General features: G+C 34.2%; 1 protein-coding gene and 2 pseudogenes across 1 annotated transcript; 1 reads left to right on the top strand and 2 right to left on the bottom strand.

Moving 5' to 3' along the window:
- Positions 1–1,978: 1,978 nt before the first annotated feature.
- Positions 1,979–4,606, bottom strand: LOC120189311 (annotated as a pseudogene).
- Positions 4,607–11,737: 7,131 nt separating this feature from the next.
- LOC120189332 lies at positions 11,738–16,783 on the top strand (annotated as a pseudogene).
- Positions 16,784–17,985: 1,202 nt separating this feature from the next.
- Positions 17,986–19,388, bottom strand: LOC120189330 (leucine-rich repeat extensin-like protein 5). The gene is made up of 2 exons (XM_039192639.1): positions 19,259–19,388; positions 17,986–18,924 (listed from the first exon to the last, which is right to left on the bottom strand). The coding sequence occupies exons 1-2, from the start codon at positions 19,386–19,388 to the stop codon at positions 17,993–17,995; spliced, it is 1,062 nt and encodes a 353-aa protein (XP_039048570.1). The 3' UTR covers positions 17,986–17,992.
- Between the last annotated feature and the right edge of the window lie 217 nt (positions 19,389–19,605).

Raw genomic sequence — 19,605 nt, 5'->3', positions numbered from 1 at the left:
ATAATAAAATTTCAGAAACTTTTGAAGGGAACAAATTAAAAATTTTAATTTATGGAAGGACTAAATGTTGATTTTCCAAATGTTTGTGTGTTGGGGGGGGGGTGTTAAATCAGGTATTTGCTAGGCAAAGTCCAGATAAAAATTATAAACTTTTGGGGTCAATACTACACATATGTATTAAAAGGGTTTAAACTGAATTATTAATTTTAGGATGGACAAAAAATTCAAGCTTTCATTTAACCAATGACTAAAAGGACTTAAATTAAATTATTAATTTCTTAGAGGGGCTTAAATTGTTCACCAGTAGATTGATGGATTGGCTGACAGAAGGACCTAATTGTATATAATACTAATCCTTTGTGGATGATAGATGAAGTTAATTCCCAAAAAGAAAATATCATAAAAAAATGGGAAAAGTGCAAATAAACCTTGAATTGTGGAGCAGGGAACCTGGGAGCATTAGCAATGGTGGAATAAAGCGTCTTCTTCATCCGCCGGACAATGTGCCCTGCCCTGAACCACGATTTGAGGCGTAAAGTCACCGTCGAGTTTAATGCCTCGACGTACGCCTTCTGCCTGACGTTCCACTTCGTCGAGGAGTAAGGGTCATTCCATCCGTGTGATCGACGTGGTAAGACAACGCCACCACCGGCGCATCCAGCTGGTAATCCCCCCTCACCAGCCTCGACAACAAAAGCTCCGCCTCCGGCGCCTTCGAACATCCCTGGGACGAGAATAATTCCACGAGTACGGGCGCGGGTACCGGTGCATCGACGACCGCTGCGTTTCCTTTCCCATTGATTGATCCGGTACACTTGCCTAAACAGTGAAGAGACGACGCCCCATTGTCGACCGACGTGATGGTGGTCGTCGTCTCTTCTCTATCTCGCTCTCCCAGGGATGGTTTAACGCCGGCCGATCATTCCACAACAGAAGTGAAAGAGATTCGACGATCAAAATGTGTAACTGTGTATTTATGTGTCTATGGCCGTTATAGTAACGTAAAAATAAACAATGATAAAAGAAATAAAACAAAATTTTTTTTGAGAGACAATGAAACAGAGAAAAATCAACAGAGATTGTTTATTTGGGTAACTTCAAGGTGTGGTTAGGGAAATACGGCGAGGAAGATGGTAACTTGTTTTCTATTTTTTTTCTGAGTTAATTGCATTACGCTTCCTCAAATTATGACTTTAATTTTAAATCAATTCTAAAACTTCTGAATATTCCATTTCATACCTAAACTATGATTCCATTGAACATTCCAATCTCATCCCTAAATTATGATCGTCATTCTAAATTGGTCCCAAAGCTTTTGTACTTTCAAATTAATCCCAAACTATCGGTATGTCAATCACATCTCATGTTAATAAACTGTTAGGCTAAACTATTAGTACATGATTGGAAAAATTTAAATTTAGGTTAAACTATGATTGGAACTAATTACATATCTAGATGAATTTGGGAATGAAATTAGAGGATTCAAAAGTTTGGGGACCAATTTAGGATGATGGTCATAGTTTAGGGATAAATTGTAATGTTCAAAAGTTTAAGAATTAATTTAGAATGAGAGTCATAATTTGGGATGTGTGATGCAGTTAATTTTTAAATGAAATTTTGGTTTATTTCTTGTTTAGCACTTCTATTACGTTTAAATTAAGATTTGATCCGTATATCTTTATTAACTTGTTTGTATTTTGGTTTTTTAACTTTTAATTATATATGTTTGTCGATTTAGTTTAATCCGATTGATATTGTCTCTAATACATTATAAATATACTTAAAACATTCAATATTCTTCAAATAATATAAAATTTGTAATAAAAATGGGCTTTTGGAACCCGGATAAATTAATCAACAATAGTGAAACGTTACAGCTTAAATGTAATTTTCCACTCAACTATAGTACAAACTGAATATTATATATATATATATTATGAATGAAAATTAGCGGAAAAATCATAATGTATATTGTAATAAGAAAAAAACCTTAATTCAATCTCTCGGGATGTTTTCCGATTGTAATTTTCCACTCTATCTTCCCGAGGATTACGATTTGCGAAACACTGCACTGGTAGCGGTGTCTTCGGCATTGTCGTCGGTGCTGGAATTTCCGCCATCGATCATGCTTACACTGTTCGAATAGCTCGATTGGTGTCAACTGAATGGCCGGGATGTGGTTTGTGCTGTTATCATCAGGTTCCATTAGTCTGATGAGGTCTCCTCCAGCTGAAATGCGTATTCGAGGTTCCATAAAACATCTCCCATCGATGGCCTGTCAACGCCGTACTCGGCAAGGCACTTCTCAGCCGTCTCTCCGTACTTCTTAAGAGAAGCTGGATTTACTTTCCCGACCAGATTCGAGTCCATGATTTGATCCAACATGCCTTTCTTCTGCCAGTTCATTGCCCATTCCGCGATGTTAACTTGTTCTCGGGGGAGAACCGGATTTAAAGCCGGCCTAGTGCATAGAACTTCCATCAGGACCACTCCGAACGAGTAAACATCCGATTTTTCAGTGAGTTGCTGCCTTCTGAAATATTCAGGGTCAAGGTAACCAAAGCTACCCTTAACAGCCGTACTCACATGTGTTTGATCTAATGCTGGGCCGGTTTTGGAGAGACCGAAATCTGCTACTTTGGCTACGAAATTCTCGTCCAAGAGGATGTTCGTCGTCTTCACGTCTCGGTGAATAATGCTTTGGGCTGCACCAGTGTGGAGATAATGAAGTCCCCTAGCAGCCCCGATGCATATCTCGAGTCGTTGCTTCCATGACAGAGGAGGTAGATCTGTTCCATAGAGATGACTTCTAAGGGGTCCATTAGCCATATATTCATAAACAAGAATCATTTCAGATCTTTCGTCGCAGTGCCCTATAAGAGAGACGAGATGCCGGTGCCGAAGCTTCGATAACATTTCGATTTCGGTGCGGAATTCAGCAATGCCTTGTTCAGATCTGGGGTTACCTCTCTTCACAGCAACTTTAGTCCCATCTTCAAGTGTTCCCTTGTAGACCCTTCCGAAACCACCAACTCCAAGAAGTAGGCTTTCATCGAATTGTTTGTAGCATCGAGGATTTCTTGGAAGGAGAATAACCGGCCGAGATTGGAGGAAGCCAACGAGATGCAGCTCGCTGTTCCACTCCTCTGCGATATAGTCGAATTTTTGTCATCGTATGAGAGTTCCCGTATAATGGCAATGGCAGCATGAATGTCCTTGCTGAGTAGTTTCCAACCTGCGAGACGCCGTGTAACAATAGCAGAGTCCGACTAATGCTACTGCAACCACAGCTCCAACAACACAACCGATTATTATCCTGGTATTTTCTTCGAGGATGATCTCGGAATGAGGTTCTTAACCGAAGAAAGACCATCGAGGCTTCCAGCATGATTGCTGAGCTTCATAATCTCCAATCCATTCATTGTTCCATTAGTGATATCCGCCATCGAATCGGGACCAATGCTAACTGTCAACGTATCGGATTCCACCGAAGAATTCGAGATAAAGTCCTTATAATAAGGCACATTTAGATCACCAGTCAATGTTGAGAGATCAAGACTTGCAACAGCAGTATCATCATTTATGTAAAGATTGAAAACCAGAGTGTTGAGAGATTGGCTGAAGATATCGCAAAAATGTGCCCGGAGGAAGTACCTGAAGTTCGGATCCACGGGGAAGACCCAAGTTACATTGAAGTTCATGCTAGCTACATTTGCATCTCCCATGGCTTCAGCAGTGGCATAGACCGAATTCGGTGCCGTTTCCGGTGTAACCGAAGCAGTGTACTTGATAGAAGCAGGATTGGCCGAAACATTCAAAGCAGAACTGTTTACATGGAGATATTTCAGATCATTCTCCCATGTTCTCCCCAATGTATCATTCTCGGCAGTGATCAATGGCCCTCCCATGTTCAACCGATAAACTGTCTCCATAGCGAACTCCGAAAGTCCGCTAATAGGTGCAGACGGATTCAGGCCTAAAGCCTGGTCAGGCAGGATGGAATCCGGGATAGAAATGACTTCGATTCCGTTAACGAACGAGACCGAATTGTTCGAAGCACGAAGGTGAGTGTTAAGGTATCCGTCACATTGATTGCATACTCCTTGACAAAAAAGAACCATTATAGTTCTTGAAAGTGAAGGTGTCCAACAACACGAAATCGTCGGTGACGACTGTTATCAGCGCCGACGTCAAGTTCTGCCCCGATTTTGGAAGAGGATGGAAGTAAAGCCGGATCCAATGGCGGCCTTCTCGCTGGATATCGAACTCATACGAAACAATGCCGGAGAAAATTCGAGCCGATTCATAATCGGAGATGGAACAATCGAATCGGAACTAGCAACAAAAGAAGTTCCACTCTTCAATGAAGGAGAATAACGGCCTGAATCAGGAACAAAAGTTCTACCTCGGAATGTTACATTTCTTGAAGAACCACAAGCAATCAATAATTATCAGCTGGAGTAAACGAAGCATCAACTCTAAAACCCCAAAACAAAATCAAAACAGTATCTAAAACCAAATACATCAAACTCCATGGTTTCATCTCCATCTTTAAACACTAATCCCAATTCAAAACACAATGAAAAAACACATGAACTTTACTTTCAAAGATCAAATCTTCATCAATGGCCTTACCTTCCAAATGAAGCCAAAATGGGAAACAATCCAGTTTACCCAAATTTTCCAGTATTTTCTGAAATGGGTTTTTGAATCCAGTTGAGATAACATTGAAAGTGAGCAGATTTTTTTTTTTAAACGAACCCTTCTTTTTATGTGTAGCAGAACTTTTCCAGGCTGTTCATTACGCTGTCATTAACAGAGAAAATTTGGAGGACCCCAGCAGTTTATAAGTAAGAGAAATAAATAAATTTCTGTATTTTCAATGCATCTTAAGCTGCCTGGGAATTTACCACTTCCATTAAAGATGAAAGAAAACCCTTTCTCAGTATGATGAAAAAAGCTTTGATTGTTTGTTTGAGCTTGTTTGCTTAATATCATTTTTGGTCGGAAGAGAATGGCTGAAGGGGTGGGACCAAACGATCAAAGGGGACCCACTTTTACGCGGCTTTGGAAGAGCCAATGAGACGGTGTTGACGGCGGTGAAAGTTAACGGTCTTTTAAATGAGTGAAATTGTAGGGACCGTATGGCGCGTTGAGCTTTTTATTCATTCTCTTTCATAGAAGAATGGTAAAGAAAGGTAAAAGTACTACATAGGTCCTTGCCGTTGTTTTATAATGTAATTCAATTATGTGTCATATTAAGTGATGTAATATGCTCTTTTATAAATAATTTAATTCTTATACTTATATTTGATGATGTGTATCATTTCATGCATTATCAGTAAAATGCTACGATATTTAGAGATGAAGGTACATGGAGAATGAAAGAGATTTTTGTTTTTTTCTAAAATTTTGGTCTAATAGTAAGGTACAACAAAAATAACATAATCTTAACATTAGAAACTTAAAGGGTGCGAAGAAAAATAAAATTATAACATTCCCTTAAATACATACTTAATATTTCAAAAATCTTGTAATTATTAATAATTTTTATGCCTCTGTTGAAATTTAGACACGTTTTTGATGTAAACATGGAGATTGAGACAATCAAACGAACATGTTATTCTGCAAATGGTTTTTAATGCATCAACAAACTTTCGGAAAATGGATCTAATTATATGAGACCGTCAACAGTAATAAAAAGAAAAAAAAGAAAATTTGAGAGGTGTTTATAATGATGAATACAATATGAAATGACAAACTATCATAACAATAAAAAAGTGTATCATAAAGCAGGTAAAATAAATGCTTCAAGAATATACGAAAAAGAAAAATAAAATTGAGAGGATGTTTATTTAGATCTAAATTAAAAGGAAGTTAAGCAAAAGAAAGAAAGAAAATGAGAGGACTACATTAGGCCAACTAGAGATTTTATTTTAGAGAGAATATCAATATTATCTTTAAATTTTTAGATTGGATATCTGATAATTTTCATTTGTTTTAAACTTAGATAATTTGTTCATCTCAATATTTGATCTTAGATTTATCTTGATATAATATAATAAAATTTTAAATTAATTAATTAATTATGTGTATTTTATCAAATTAAGTACTAATGAATCATATGGCTACAAAACAATTGTAAGTATTAACTGTAAAAACTAAAGCAGCTTAATAAAAAAACATTAACGGCGTTAACCAATACAGAAGGGAATCTGAATTAAAAATGATGTCAAAAGGACCCGTTAAAATCCGCCGTATTGGCGCACATGGGACATGGCCACCTTCAGTAACGTCCCTGTCTGTTCCTTTTAAAATTAAAACTATATTTTTTTTTATTTTTTCTTATTTTCCATGAGCTGTTAATTAGATATAATTAGTGATATAATATTGTTTGAAGGAAAAATATTTTGTTTAAAACTTATTTAAGGGTTTAGAGTATTTGGATACTGACCGATAAAATCATTATTTTCCATCGAAGAATTAGATAAAATCATTATCGTTTTTTTCGAAGTTTCCTTTTAGGCAGGTCATCACATCAGGGTAGTAAGCACAGACAAATAGGGCATTAGTATAGGAGAGGTAACTTTTTTTTAACAATTTGTTTTAATTATTAATAACATATACATATATGATTTGTTTTAATTATTAATAACATATACATATATGATTTCAGGAATTTCTCTACAGACGAATGCCGGAATATATGCCATTTTAATTATTAATAACATATACATATGATTTCAGGAATTTCTACAGACGAATGCCGGAATATATGCCATTTTATTAGTAATATTATCGAGCAACTAATCCGTACGTCACATTAGTTTATAAATAAAACATGGATAAATTGAGATATACGTATTATCGGAGAGTCGAGACATAGACCGTCAGTCACGTTGGGACCGTGAAACAAGGAGAGCGGCATGTGGATTTTGGTTGATTCTTTTGCGTTAGCTTTTAGGGGCGTTTGGATGGGGAATGTGAGATTTCTTTGGGAATAGAATTTATATTCCATCGTTTGGTTTGGTCGGGAATGTCATTCCCGGTAATATTTTATTACTAATAGTGGATTTTTTGGGGTATATTACCGGGAATGTCATTACCTCTATTCCCTTAGGTATAACATTACCGGCTTTTGGACTAAATGCCCTTAAATTTTTTTTCCAAAAATATCATTCTTCTATCATTGAATAATAAAATTATCGAATGTTAAATTATAAATTTATCCTTAATTTTTTTTGATTTACAAAAAAAGTCTATAATTAAAATTTTATAGAGTTCAGGGGTTAAAATAAATTTTACCCTTTCATTAAACATTTTTTATATTTTTAATTTTGAAAAAAATTATATATGAATTAATTTTTAAAGAAAATATATAATATTTTACAACTTGAAAATATTATACACATAATAATAAGGACAATTTGGTCAAATTACATTCCAATAATCTTTTATTTCTTTAACCAAACACGACAATCTTACATTACTACTAAATCAACCAAACACAAAATACAACATCCCAGTAATCCTATTCCCTGGTAATCTTTTATCCCACTGGTAATCTTACATGTGAACCCAACACCCTTAGGTTTATTTCATAATTTGCTTGCTAATTAAATGTTTCTATTTTTAATATACTTATATTTATGTATGATTATGAGTTGGATTGAGTTTTTAATTCACTCGAATGTATCTGAGTTAATAGAGATGGACACAAGGTTCTATGTTAGATAATAAAATTCTAAAATTTTAGAAGGAAAATATTTTACGAGTAAAAATAATTATCATAAAAATATATCAAATCTCTAAAACAATGGAGACACTAGGATGGGATGTTTTATCCATCCTTTAAATCATATTGATTTCAATTTTAAAATTAAAAGTATTGACTTTAAAATATATATTAAAATTTTATATTTTAAAAATATTTAAATCTAAACTCATACCCAAAATATTATCCAATTCAAAGCCATTATAGTCAAATAAATTTCAAATCCAAACTCATCAATATATTAAATTATTTTAAAAATAATTATACATATTATTGATGCAATTAATATATATATATATATATACCTATATATTTTTTTATGTTATGTCTAATATTGTAAAGTCTATACAAGAGCAATCTATAAAATAACTATCATTATCAATAAATTATTTCAATCAAACTATATATATATACATTCAAATATATCTATATCATATATTTTTTAAAATAAATGTGCCCGTGGGCTGTGTTCGACTAAGGCTTGATTTTTTATATAAAAAAACGTCCTAGTTCATGCTCGGGTTAGGCCCAGCTTGATCCACCTAAACTACCTATTTTTAATTTTCAAATAATAAAAAATTATATTTTTATTAATTGTTATAATTATTCTTAAATAAAATACATTTTCATTTTATTTAAATTATAGTCAAATTTGATCGGATGGTCCAAACAATCTGTAAAATTTAATTTAGAATGATTAAATTAATAAAATATTAAATTGAAAAAATTATTTAGTTTACGATGATAATTGTAAACTTTTATTGTATTTAATTTACGATAATAATTATAAACTCTTATTTTAATTTAAATATTCAATTTTTAATAAAATTAAAAAATAATCAAAATGTAACATTTTCAAACGTTACATTAAATGCAAGAAATTAGAGGCTCTAGTACTTCTGAATAGTTGTTACTAAAATTAGATCTGAACGTTACTTTATACTCTTATTTAACATTTATTAATAATATTATATTAAACTCATTATAATATCGTAAATCAAATCAAATAATTTTATTTAAGATTTTATATCATTTGGAATAATGTAAGAGTATTTGAACCAATTGCTTGATTAATATATATATTAAAATTTAAAACCCCAAAAACTAAAATCTTGCATTATAAATGATAAATTTTAATTTTAAATCTTAAACTTCAAACTTATAAATCTTAAATTCTAAATAAAATAGATAATCAGTGAAATAAAAATATTGTTATAAAATAAAATTTATATCATCTATATATCATATAATTTTTTATATGTATTTACTATAATTATAGATTAGAATAAATGAATTTTCTTTTGGTTAGAGATTATTTCAAGTATTTCAATTTATTAATTGAACTTGTTTAAAAATTATTAATTAAACTGATTCTGCATGTGGTTTGGAATAGGGATTGGCATGGGTCGGATTTCGACCAACCCGACACGACCTGAAAAATATATATCATCCATTCGATCCGAATTCGATCAAATTTTTGAGATAAAATCCAATTTTGATCCGACTCGATCCAAAATAATAAAAAATATTATTATTATTCAATAAAACCGTGATTTAATTGAAAAATAATATATTGAGGGTATTATTGTAATTATTTATAAAAATATAAGATAAAATTATATTTTTTCCGAATCATGTATTTTCACCATAAAATCGAATTCGACCCAACCCGACCCAAATATCGCATTTAAAAAATTCGTCCCTACCCAGAATCTAATTTTTTTTAAAAAAAAAACCCGACAGTCCGAAGTCCATCCCTAACTTGGAACCCATGTCGGAGGAAAATAAAAGCAAAAATATTAATAACGCTAATTCCTCCTTGATGCGCGTATGGAAAATTGTGATGAAGGGCCCCATCGCTTACATCTTGGTTTTGACCTTAAAAAAATAAAATAAAAATAAAAAATAACTACTTTAATAACTAAAATGATTAGAATTATTCTTAGGAAAAATTATAATTTATCATTCAACTTTGATCATATTTATATTTTGATCATTAAACTTTATAAATTTTAAATTGATCATTTAATTTTGATATACTCTATTTTTTATTATTTCAATGTTAATTATTTAACGATGTTATGACAAGATATCTATTGTTTACAAGATTATGAAAATATCTCAAATTTTTATTTTACTCTTGAAATTTTCATTCTCATATTTTTAATATAGTTTTTTTGAATTCTCTCTAATTTTACGATGCTGGGGAATATTCTTCTAAATTCCAATAATGAGAAGATGAAGAAATTGAAAACGAACAATATATTATAATTCTACGGTGATTGGATGATAGGAACTATAAATCAAAATAGTTTTTTTCTTTGATAAAGATTGAAGTTTCACGAGTTTTACAAATATATTTTTTTTAAAATTTAAACTGATAAAATGACAGAGAATGTCGAAATGAGTTATGCAAAGTCTAATGTGATTAGAAAAGACACCAAATATTAACACTATAGATAATGAAGATGAAAATGAAACTCTAAGAAATTTAAAGGTGATGGAGAGATGATGAAATGAAAAAGAGAGAGAGAATATGAGATGGTTTCCATGTCAGCAAAAAAAAAAACTATGTTATCCCGTTGTTTATGATTTAATGTTCAAGTGACAAAAAAGAAAGTAATTCAAAAGTTGAATGATTAAATTAAATATTTTCAATGTTTAGTGACTAAAACAAAAATATGATCAAAGTTAAGTGATGAGAACTTAGTTTACCCTTATAATTAAGTAAACTATAACAAATCATGTTAGGATTATTAAACACATATTTTGTCGGTACAAGAAGTTTCCTACTAGATTTGAGGAACCGAAAATAATTGTTATTATATATATATATATATATATATAATTTGTATGTGGAATCATAGTCATTATGATATGATATTCATATATTTACAATTAAAATAAGTTATCATATATTGTAAATCTGAAATTTAAATTAAATTTTATGCATGACATTCACATATACGATGAAACTCAATATAAACTTTATTTTTAGTTTTTATATTTTATATTTATTTATATTGATAATTAAAGTTAAGTTGATAAATTTACTTTAAATTTTAAATCATACATTTAAATATCAGGAAAAAAATGAAATTTAGTAAAAATTCATTAATGGTATCGTCAATTGGGTCTTAATTTTAATGAGGTAAATAGAGAATTTCATGAAATTCTTTCACAGAGATTAAATTTAAAAATTTCAGAGTAAAAGGGACTGGGGGATGAATTAAGCCATTTATACAATATTGAAGTGATTAGTGAGATCTCTCCCGCTGTTACGCTGTAGGTCCATGTGCATCAGCATTGCCAGTTGCCACCTCTTCATTAAATTTTTCGCCTACAGAGAAGCTCTCAAAACTCCATTTTTACTTTTTCCATGAATTAGAAGAGCATAATTTTCAATGTGTTTTTAAGAAAATTGTCAATTCCACTTTGGGTTTTCCCAGGTTTATTGAAAATCTGTTCTTTTTTTGCCGGAAGAAGAGATCTGATATAACTGTATTCACTTCAGTCCCTCTGTCTTTTCTTCCTTTTTGTTTTTGTCTCACAAAAAAGTGGGAAAAAATGAACATTTATTACAAGGGGTGTTCAAACTTAAGACAGAGAAGAAGCCGTTAGCATTTGAGTGGCAAAGAGCTGTTGGAAACATTAACTCTGTCTTTAAAGTTCTGGTTTCCTTAATTTGTACGAGAAAGTTTAATTTCTTCAGTACCTGGATCAAACCTCATTACTGCATAAAAGAGAAGGCTGATAAAACGCCACCCAATACCTCGTTTTTGGTGTTCTTCTCAGCTTCATAGCTCAAAGCAAGGTTCTACCTTGATTTATGCTAAAGCTTGGGTTTTGTTGTCCAAAAGCTTCTTTTTAGTGTATTTTGGGTGTTTTATGTTGAATGGGAAGTACCCTTTTCATCCTTTTTGTTGATTTAAGAGTGTTGAAGATTTGTAGAAAAAATGCATTTTTCTGTGAAGTCAAATATGCTGATTTTAGTGTTAATATGCTGTAAGATCAGTTTGTTGCTCTTGAAGAATTAGTGGGATAAGCTTCTGAGATAGGTTTTTGGTGGTGGGAAAAAAGCTTATAAGGGTTCACTAGGATTGTTTAAAAATGGTGGAAGATGTGAAGAATGATAAAGAAATGAGATCATTGGCATTGACTCCAACATGGTCTGTTGCTACTGTTTTGACAATCTTTGTTGTGGTATCTTTGATCGTGGAGCGCTCGATTCATCGCTTAAGCAAGGTGAGAAGCCGGTTCTTAGCTTCCAATTGTTGGTGTCTCTATCGTGTTTGTAGCTTTTTGTTGAACGAGATTATGCAATTATGAGTTTTTAGATAGAAATTCAATAAACTCTCATGTGCTAGGTCTGTATCTAACAATGAAATTCTGTTTAGATTGTAATTGGGGATTTTTTTTCTTTTAATTTGATTACTAATTGTGTTGTTAGTTGCTAAAAATTGGTTTTGACTGCCAAGTTATGATGTCTTGAAAAGCTTTGTCGTCGTTTCTTCTAATCTGAATTTCCCAGTTCACTGCAAAAGCAATGTGATTTGTGTTGTTCATCTCGTCTACAAACACTTCCGGCTCGTACGCTTCGGTATCTAGCATGCTCAGATTATTCTTGAGTTGAATTTGAATACTTTTTTTAAGAGATTATGCTGGCAAGAGCAGGTTCGAATTTGTTGAATATGATATGATCATACTATGTCACCTGGACTTTAGAGTTTTTGTTATGCCTTTTTACATGAAATCGATCGGTTCTTTAATTACTTTCCACTGACAAAATATGCACCAGAGGATTCAGGTGAAGTTAAGTTTAATTCCGAACAGTGGAATTATGTCCATAGACTGCTGAACATAATTCTTTTGGTAATGAGGTTCTTGGTATGCTTAAAAATGTCTTGTGACTTCTTCTACTAATTTGTTTCAGTGGTTAAGGAAAACTAATCGGAAACCTCTGCTTGCGGCGGTGGAGAAGATGAAAGAAGGTATTTTCGTATATTTTTACATGCAGCCGACTGTATTTTCTTATTTGGTGTTTGAATAACAATTTTTCATGAATTAACTTTAGCTCCCTTTCTTTTTGTCTCTCATATTTATGGTGCTGCATTTGGACTTCGACTTTAGAGTTAATGCTGCTTGGTTTCATATCGCTCCTTCTAATAGCAACCTCAAGCATAATAGCTAATATTTGCATTCCTTCAAAGTTCTACAATAGTACCTTTGCACCATGCACCAGGTCCGAGATCAATGAAGAACTTGAAGATGATACTTCCAAGGAGCGTAAGCTTTTGATGGCTTCTGATTTTCGCTTATTTAGGAGAATTTTGAATGGCATGAACCGGAATACCTGCAAAGAGGCATGTAACTAATCTATATATCGACTCCACATTTAGTTATAGTAGTTTAATTTATTCTTTTTCGGCGTTTTCATTCTTTTTTTCTTCCGTATATGATCTAACATCTTGAAACTATTCTGTTCTTCAGGGTCATGAGCCTTTTGTTTCGTACGAAGGTCTCGAGCAGTTGCATCGCTTCATTTTTGTCATGGCAATCACACATGTATCATACAGTTGCTTAACAATGTTACTTGCAATTGTGAAGGTTAGGCCCTTGAATGTTAAAAAAAAAAACACTCCTAAAGTTTGCAGTTGCATGTAACAGTTTTATGTTGATATTATTTGCTTCCGTCTTGATATGTAACTGTTTGGTAGATTCATAGTTGGAGAGCTTGGGAGGATGAAGCTCGTATGGATCGACATGATATACTAAATGGTAAGCTAAACTGTATATTATTGATAGGTTAGGATAATACTGTTTCTTTTATCATTTATGTTGATATAAGTTTCGGATGGAGAACCGATGCTGTGTATGTTGTTCTGTCTCTTCATTTTTCTTGTACCCATGTTTGGCACCCATTTTTGATACATTTTCGGACATGGATATGGGGATGTGATCCTCTACCATGTTAGACAGATACCAATATTCGACACCCACACCGCGTGTGATTTAAAAGGGTGCCATTACTGTATAGTTGCATTTATTAAATTTCTAAGAACGGATTTTGATGTTTCCATACATGTTATCAGCTGTTTTCGAAGTTATTAAAAAGATTCTTTTTCGAATTTTTATCAGAAAAAGCAAGAGAGTCGATAATGCGAAGACAAACAACTTTTGTCATAAGCCACACATCGAACCCTTGGACCAAAAACAGTCTTCTTATCTGGGTGGTAGGTGTCGAACATTTCTTCTTGCTTTGTTTACTTTGAACTTCAGATTCAATAATTTCATTGATATGCATTTTGTTGTAATTATTTGCATAATTGCCTTCAATTCTTATTTTCAACCTGCAGAAATGTTTCTTCCAGCAATTCGGGTATTCGGTTGTTCGTGCTGACTATCTCACTCTCCGTAAAGGCTTCATCATGGTGAGCAAACTATTTATGCTACCGAGATCTCAGTTCGTATTGTTCTTCAGCTTTCTTTTCTTCTTGTTTGGTGAGCAAACTCTATATGTAGAAATGTTCTCTCAGCACTAAATTGTTTCTTATCACTTATGAACATGTATGCCTTTTGTTTTTCATATTCATGGCAGAATCACAACCTGAAGTCAAAGTACGATTTTCATAGCTATATGATTCGTTCTATGGAGGAAGAATTTCAACGGATTGTTGGTGTTAGGCAAGTAATGTTTTCATAAAGAACATTCTCATTGTTTTCTCTGTCAAAGTGTCCCAAAAGTTTGTTTTTGCTCCAAAAGTGGGCTTCAAGGTTGAGTTGATTTGTGCATCGAAGATTGCTGAAGTTCTGTTTGTTAATATCTTGCAGTGGTCCGCTCTGGGGATTTGTTGTTGCCTTTATGCTGTTCAACGTGAAAGGTACCGTACATAGTAAATTGAGAATGAATTATTATGCTTCATAAGTATGTTTTCATGTTGTCACCTCTCAAGCAATCCACATTTTCGGGTTGTTTAAAGCGGAAACGTGTATGTAGGAATAACAGTTCTCATCTCGTTGCCTATCTGAACTTTTGAGTATAGGAATGATAGTTCTGATCTTGTTGCCTACCTGAATTTTCAAGTAGTGTGTCCTAACTCACTGGACTCATAATTCATTGGCTATTTTCCTTTCTTACAGGGTCTAATCTATATTTCTGGATAGCAATCATTCCCATTGCCGTAAGTCTTCTGCCTTTTCTTGTCGGTATTATTTTCGGCCTTCACTGTTTATGTTACTTGGACTTGAGTTCGAGTGACGGACATGAATATATGCCCAACACAAGCTAGGGTGATTCCAGTTGCCAAATCTTTTCGTGTTATTCTTATTTTGCATGTTCATAACCTCGTGTGCAGCTTGTTCTCCTTGTGGGTGCAAAGCTACAGCACGTCATTGCAACTTTGGCGTTAGAGACGGCTAATCTTACTGGCTCTTTTAGCAGACCAAAGCTGAGGCCTCGGGACGAACTTTTCTGGTTTAAGAAGCCGGAATGGTTGTTATCCCTTATCCATTTCATTCTATTCCAGGTGGTTGTTTACTGCAACGCAATCAAGTAAAAGACTGTTATTATTCACAACTGGCATTTCATCCGACTAATGTTCTCGTCTCATTTCTTTGCAGAATGCATTCGAACTGGCTTCGTTTTTTTGGTTCTGGGTATTTCTCTTCTCTGATCATTATCCAATAACAATCTCGATTATGCTTTTGAGTTGAACATCAAGCTCAACTTCGGTATTATATTCACGCTAATTACTTACGGTCTTTTGATATAATTGCAGTGGCAGTTTGGCTACGATTCATGCTTCATCCATAACCATACGCTTGTTTACATACGACTTATTTTGGGGTACGTGCATGTTTCTATCGAGTCTTGGTTTTATTTTACGGCTTTCACCGATCATGTGTCCTTACTTGATTCTGCTTACCTCGTAGGTTCGCCGGGCAGTTTATCTGTAGCTACATCACTCTTCCACTCTATGCTTTGGTCACTCAGGTATTGCATTTGTTCATTAACATCGCTTTCACACGGAGAAAACAATCGAAGCAAATTCGAACATTAAGAATCACCTGTATATAGAGAATTAGTTGCCGAAATCGCCACCTACTTTGGCCTTGAATTTATCATTTTCTCCGGAGAAGTTACTATCGAGCATGTGCTCATGCTCAGGGGAGTAGCTACATAACCCCACACCCCCAACAGACACATACCACTCCAACTTTCAGTGTTACTCGGTTTCAGATACGAGTGTCCGGTATAAATATTTATACGTTGTGGATGCGATCATATCCAACTGTCTTTTTAACTGCTTAAAAACAGTTTTTTGTAGTACATTTTACGGTATCAACTCTACATCAATGTCCGAACCAATCGTTTCAATAGAGAAAAACATTTTAACCGATGACTATGCATGCTGCATCTACTAAATCTCTGTTCTTTCAGATGGGAACAAACTACAAGGCGGCACTAATTCCACAAAGGATACGGGAGACAATCCACGGATGGGGTAAGGCAGCAAGGAGAAGGAGGAGGCTCGGACGTTTCACCGATGATTCAACCATACATACAGACACAAGTACTGTAATGTCGCTCGAGGAAGATGACCACGAGTGATTGATATTCACGAAGACGGCAACGACACATACACTGAGGTAGAGTTGCAACCTCCACCAAATGTTGCTGCATCCACTCCTTCCCCGGTTTTTGCTAATGAAACTTCAAGCCGGGTCGGTGCACCTTTACTTAGACCGTCGTCTTCTATTTCCGCGACGACCATCTCTAGTTTACAGAAGGAAGATTTCCAAAGATCATCTTCTATGCCTGTTAGAGAGAATGACACGGAAGTACAACGTATGTGTTGTAACGACTTTAGGTATAGGGTTAAAGACAATGACAAAATAATAATTCGTAGGTTATCCGATCATAATTTATGTTGTTGGGATTTTTCATTTTCCGTAAATTATTTTTGTTTTATATTCGTGTTCGACATATACTTATATATCGACATATGAAGGAATTGACTGTATATGACTGATCGGAAGTTTAAATTAATTATAAAATAATAATTAAATATATCAAATTATATAAAATGGCCATTGTACATTACAAATGAAAAATATTTTATAATCGTTTGAGTTTAATGATACTATTATAATTTCTAAAACTTTTAGTTTTTTTTTAAATAGTCATTTAATCATTAATAGAAAATAGTGTAAAAAATGCGACGGGTCTTAACTAGGATGAAACAGAGACTTGAGAAACCAGATTGATGAGCTGATGGACATGCATCACTTTCGACAATAAAAATCCCAATTCAATGATAAGACAAAAATGGAAACAAATAGCGTGAGATTCGATAGAATCCACGTCCCGAGGACAATCAATACAAAAAGGCCAATATAAAAACATCTGAATCTCACACCACCGCCCCTACAGCCATGGGTCCATCGGCACCATCAACATTTAACTCGACAAAACCCTCGCGCCAAAACCTTGAATGAAGAGTGTATTTAACCCTTTTTAACATGTTAATATAAATTTATCAATTACCTAAATTTTGAGTTAATGAATGGTACAAAATTAAGTAAAATAAATGGCAATATATCAAAAAATTTATAACACGTTGATCTTGAATAAACTTTCTAGACAAAACGAACAAAAACACCATATCGTTAAGAATTATGTACAATAGGTTTAAAAACTTCTAAGTATATAATATTTGTACGAACGTAATCAAAAATTTTAAGATCAAATTAAGCAAAATTTAAATAATGATCTTTAACAATAAAAATGTTAAGCAATTAAAATTTTATGTTATAAATTCTTCATGGAAAGAAAATCATTATGGGATTTTTTTTATAAAAATGAAATAAACTAGAAAAAAATTAATGTGAAATTCATGGTCAAATAAACACAAATTTGGTAATTAAAGATATGAAATTAAATAATATATATCTATTTTTTAATATTGGAAACTCTAATTTATTCATAAAAAATTTATGAATTCGCTAAATTCAAATTATTTTTTACATGAAATTAAAATTATAAATAAATAAACAAATATATATATATGTATGTTTTAAAATGTCAATGTAATGATGATTTATTAAAATACATATTATAGAACACATAAAAAATCAACAAGAATAAAAAAGATAATTAACCGACCGAATTAAGCATAAAAAATAATTTCTAAATCAGTACTTAATTATTCAATAGTTCTAGAAAACACCCACAAAGCTACCAAGTACCATACTCAAGAAGACACTAGCTGCTAAAACCATAACACTGGAATTAGTTGCAGTGGCAAATGCCTTTGCAGGAGCCACAGCCGGCTCGAACTCACTAGTCGGAGAGCCTATTTGTGTATCAGGAGGTGTCGATGAATCTATCGGTGATTGAGATGGAATAGCCTGTGGTGGAGCTGGTGGGTTTGAAGTTGGTGCCTGAATAGGACGATTGAAAGAAGGTGGAGTTGAAGCTTGGGGTGATGCTGAACGTGGAGATGGAGATGAAGTTTTAGGAGGATGTGTTGGGACTGAATATGGTGCAGATGATTGTTTAGGAGGTTCAGCAACCGGTGACACATATGTAGGACTAGGAGTCGAGGTTGTTGGCCCAGAAACTGGACCACGGTGATCGGGAGAGTGTGCAGACCATGGAGATGATCCAGGTGAAGCAAATGATTCTTTAGGAGGTGCTGCACCGGGTGTTGGTGATGTAGGAGCCAAGGCTGGGACTGAAACCGGACCATGATGCTTGGGAGAGTGTGCTGGCCAAGGAGACGGTCTTGATTCTTTAGGAGGTTCAGCCACAGGTGCTGTAGATGTAGGAGACAAGCCTGGACTAGCATTTGGACTGTGTTGATACGGAGAGCGTGTTGGCCCCGAAGAAGGCGCTACAATAGGACCGTGATGCTTGGGAGATGTAGGAGCCAAGGCCGGCCCTGAAACCGGACCATGATGCTTGGGGGAGTGTGCTGGCCAAGGTGATGGTCTTGATTCTTTAGGAGGTTTAGTTATAGGTGCTGTAGATCTAGGGGACAAGCCTGGACTAGAAGTCGGACCATGATGATATGGAGACTGTGTTGGCCTCAAAGCCGGCGCTACAACAGGACCGTGATGTTTGGGAGATGTAGGAGCCAAGGCTGGCCCTGGAACAGGACCATGACGCTTGGGAGATTTAGGAGCCAATACTGGCCCTGAAACAGGACCATGATGCTTGGGAGATTTAGGAGCCAATGCTGGCCCTGAAATAGGACCATGATGCTTGGGAGAGTGTACTGGCCCCAGGGATGGTCTTGATTCTTTAGGAGGTTCAGCTACAGGTGATGGAGATCTAGGAGCCAATGCTGGTCCTACTACACGACGACGATGACCGTGATGCTTGGAAGATCGCAATTGCCCTGCAGCATCAGTGATCGAGATATGGTTAAGAACACATTCAAATCGAAGCAAAGCAAGCAAACAGAGAACCAAAAGTCTTACCGAGGATGACATCGACCTGGAAACTTTGTCTAGCAGCCAACTCATTGCCACCAACGAAGAAGTTTCTATAGGCATCAGAGACAGAAACAAAACACCAGATGAACACCAAGAAAAGGCTGAGAAATTTCATATTGAAAGAGATCATATGATGATTTGTGTGATTAGCACACGGTTACATACATACATATATATATTACATGAATGTAGATACGTACAGAGAATGGGAAAATATGGGAAGAAGCATAAAAGAAAGCTCTTTAAACCCCAAAATTATGGAAAACTAATACTAAAGAGGTAATTTTTTGAATAAATGAAAGAATGATTTATGAAGGAATAGTGCAAATAAT

The sequence above is a fragment of the Hibiscus syriacus genome, unplaced genomic scaffold, assembly GCF_006381635.1.
Source record: "Hibiscus syriacus cultivar Baekdansim isolate YM2019G1 unplaced genomic scaffold, ASM638163v2 tig00116954_pilon, whole genome shotgun sequence".
Taxonomy (NCBI): domain Eukaryota; kingdom Viridiplantae; phylum Streptophyta; class Magnoliopsida; order Malvales; family Malvaceae; genus Hibiscus; species Hibiscus syriacus.
Note: the sequence above shows the minus strand (reverse complement) of the source record. Positions and strands in the feature narration are given on the sequence as shown.

What these genes read in the sequence shown, in the direction of transcription:
- LOC120189330 (XM_039192639.1), bottom strand. Translation starts at nt 19,388, where the DNA reads ATGAAATTTCTCAGCCTTTTCTTGGTGTTCATCTGGTGTTTTGTTTCT. An exon ending in CCAGGTCGATGTCATCCTCG is followed by an intron (nt 18,925 to 19,258) that starts GTAAGACTTTTG and finishes GTCCTGTTCCAG; the next exon opens with GGCCAGCCTTGGCTCCTACA.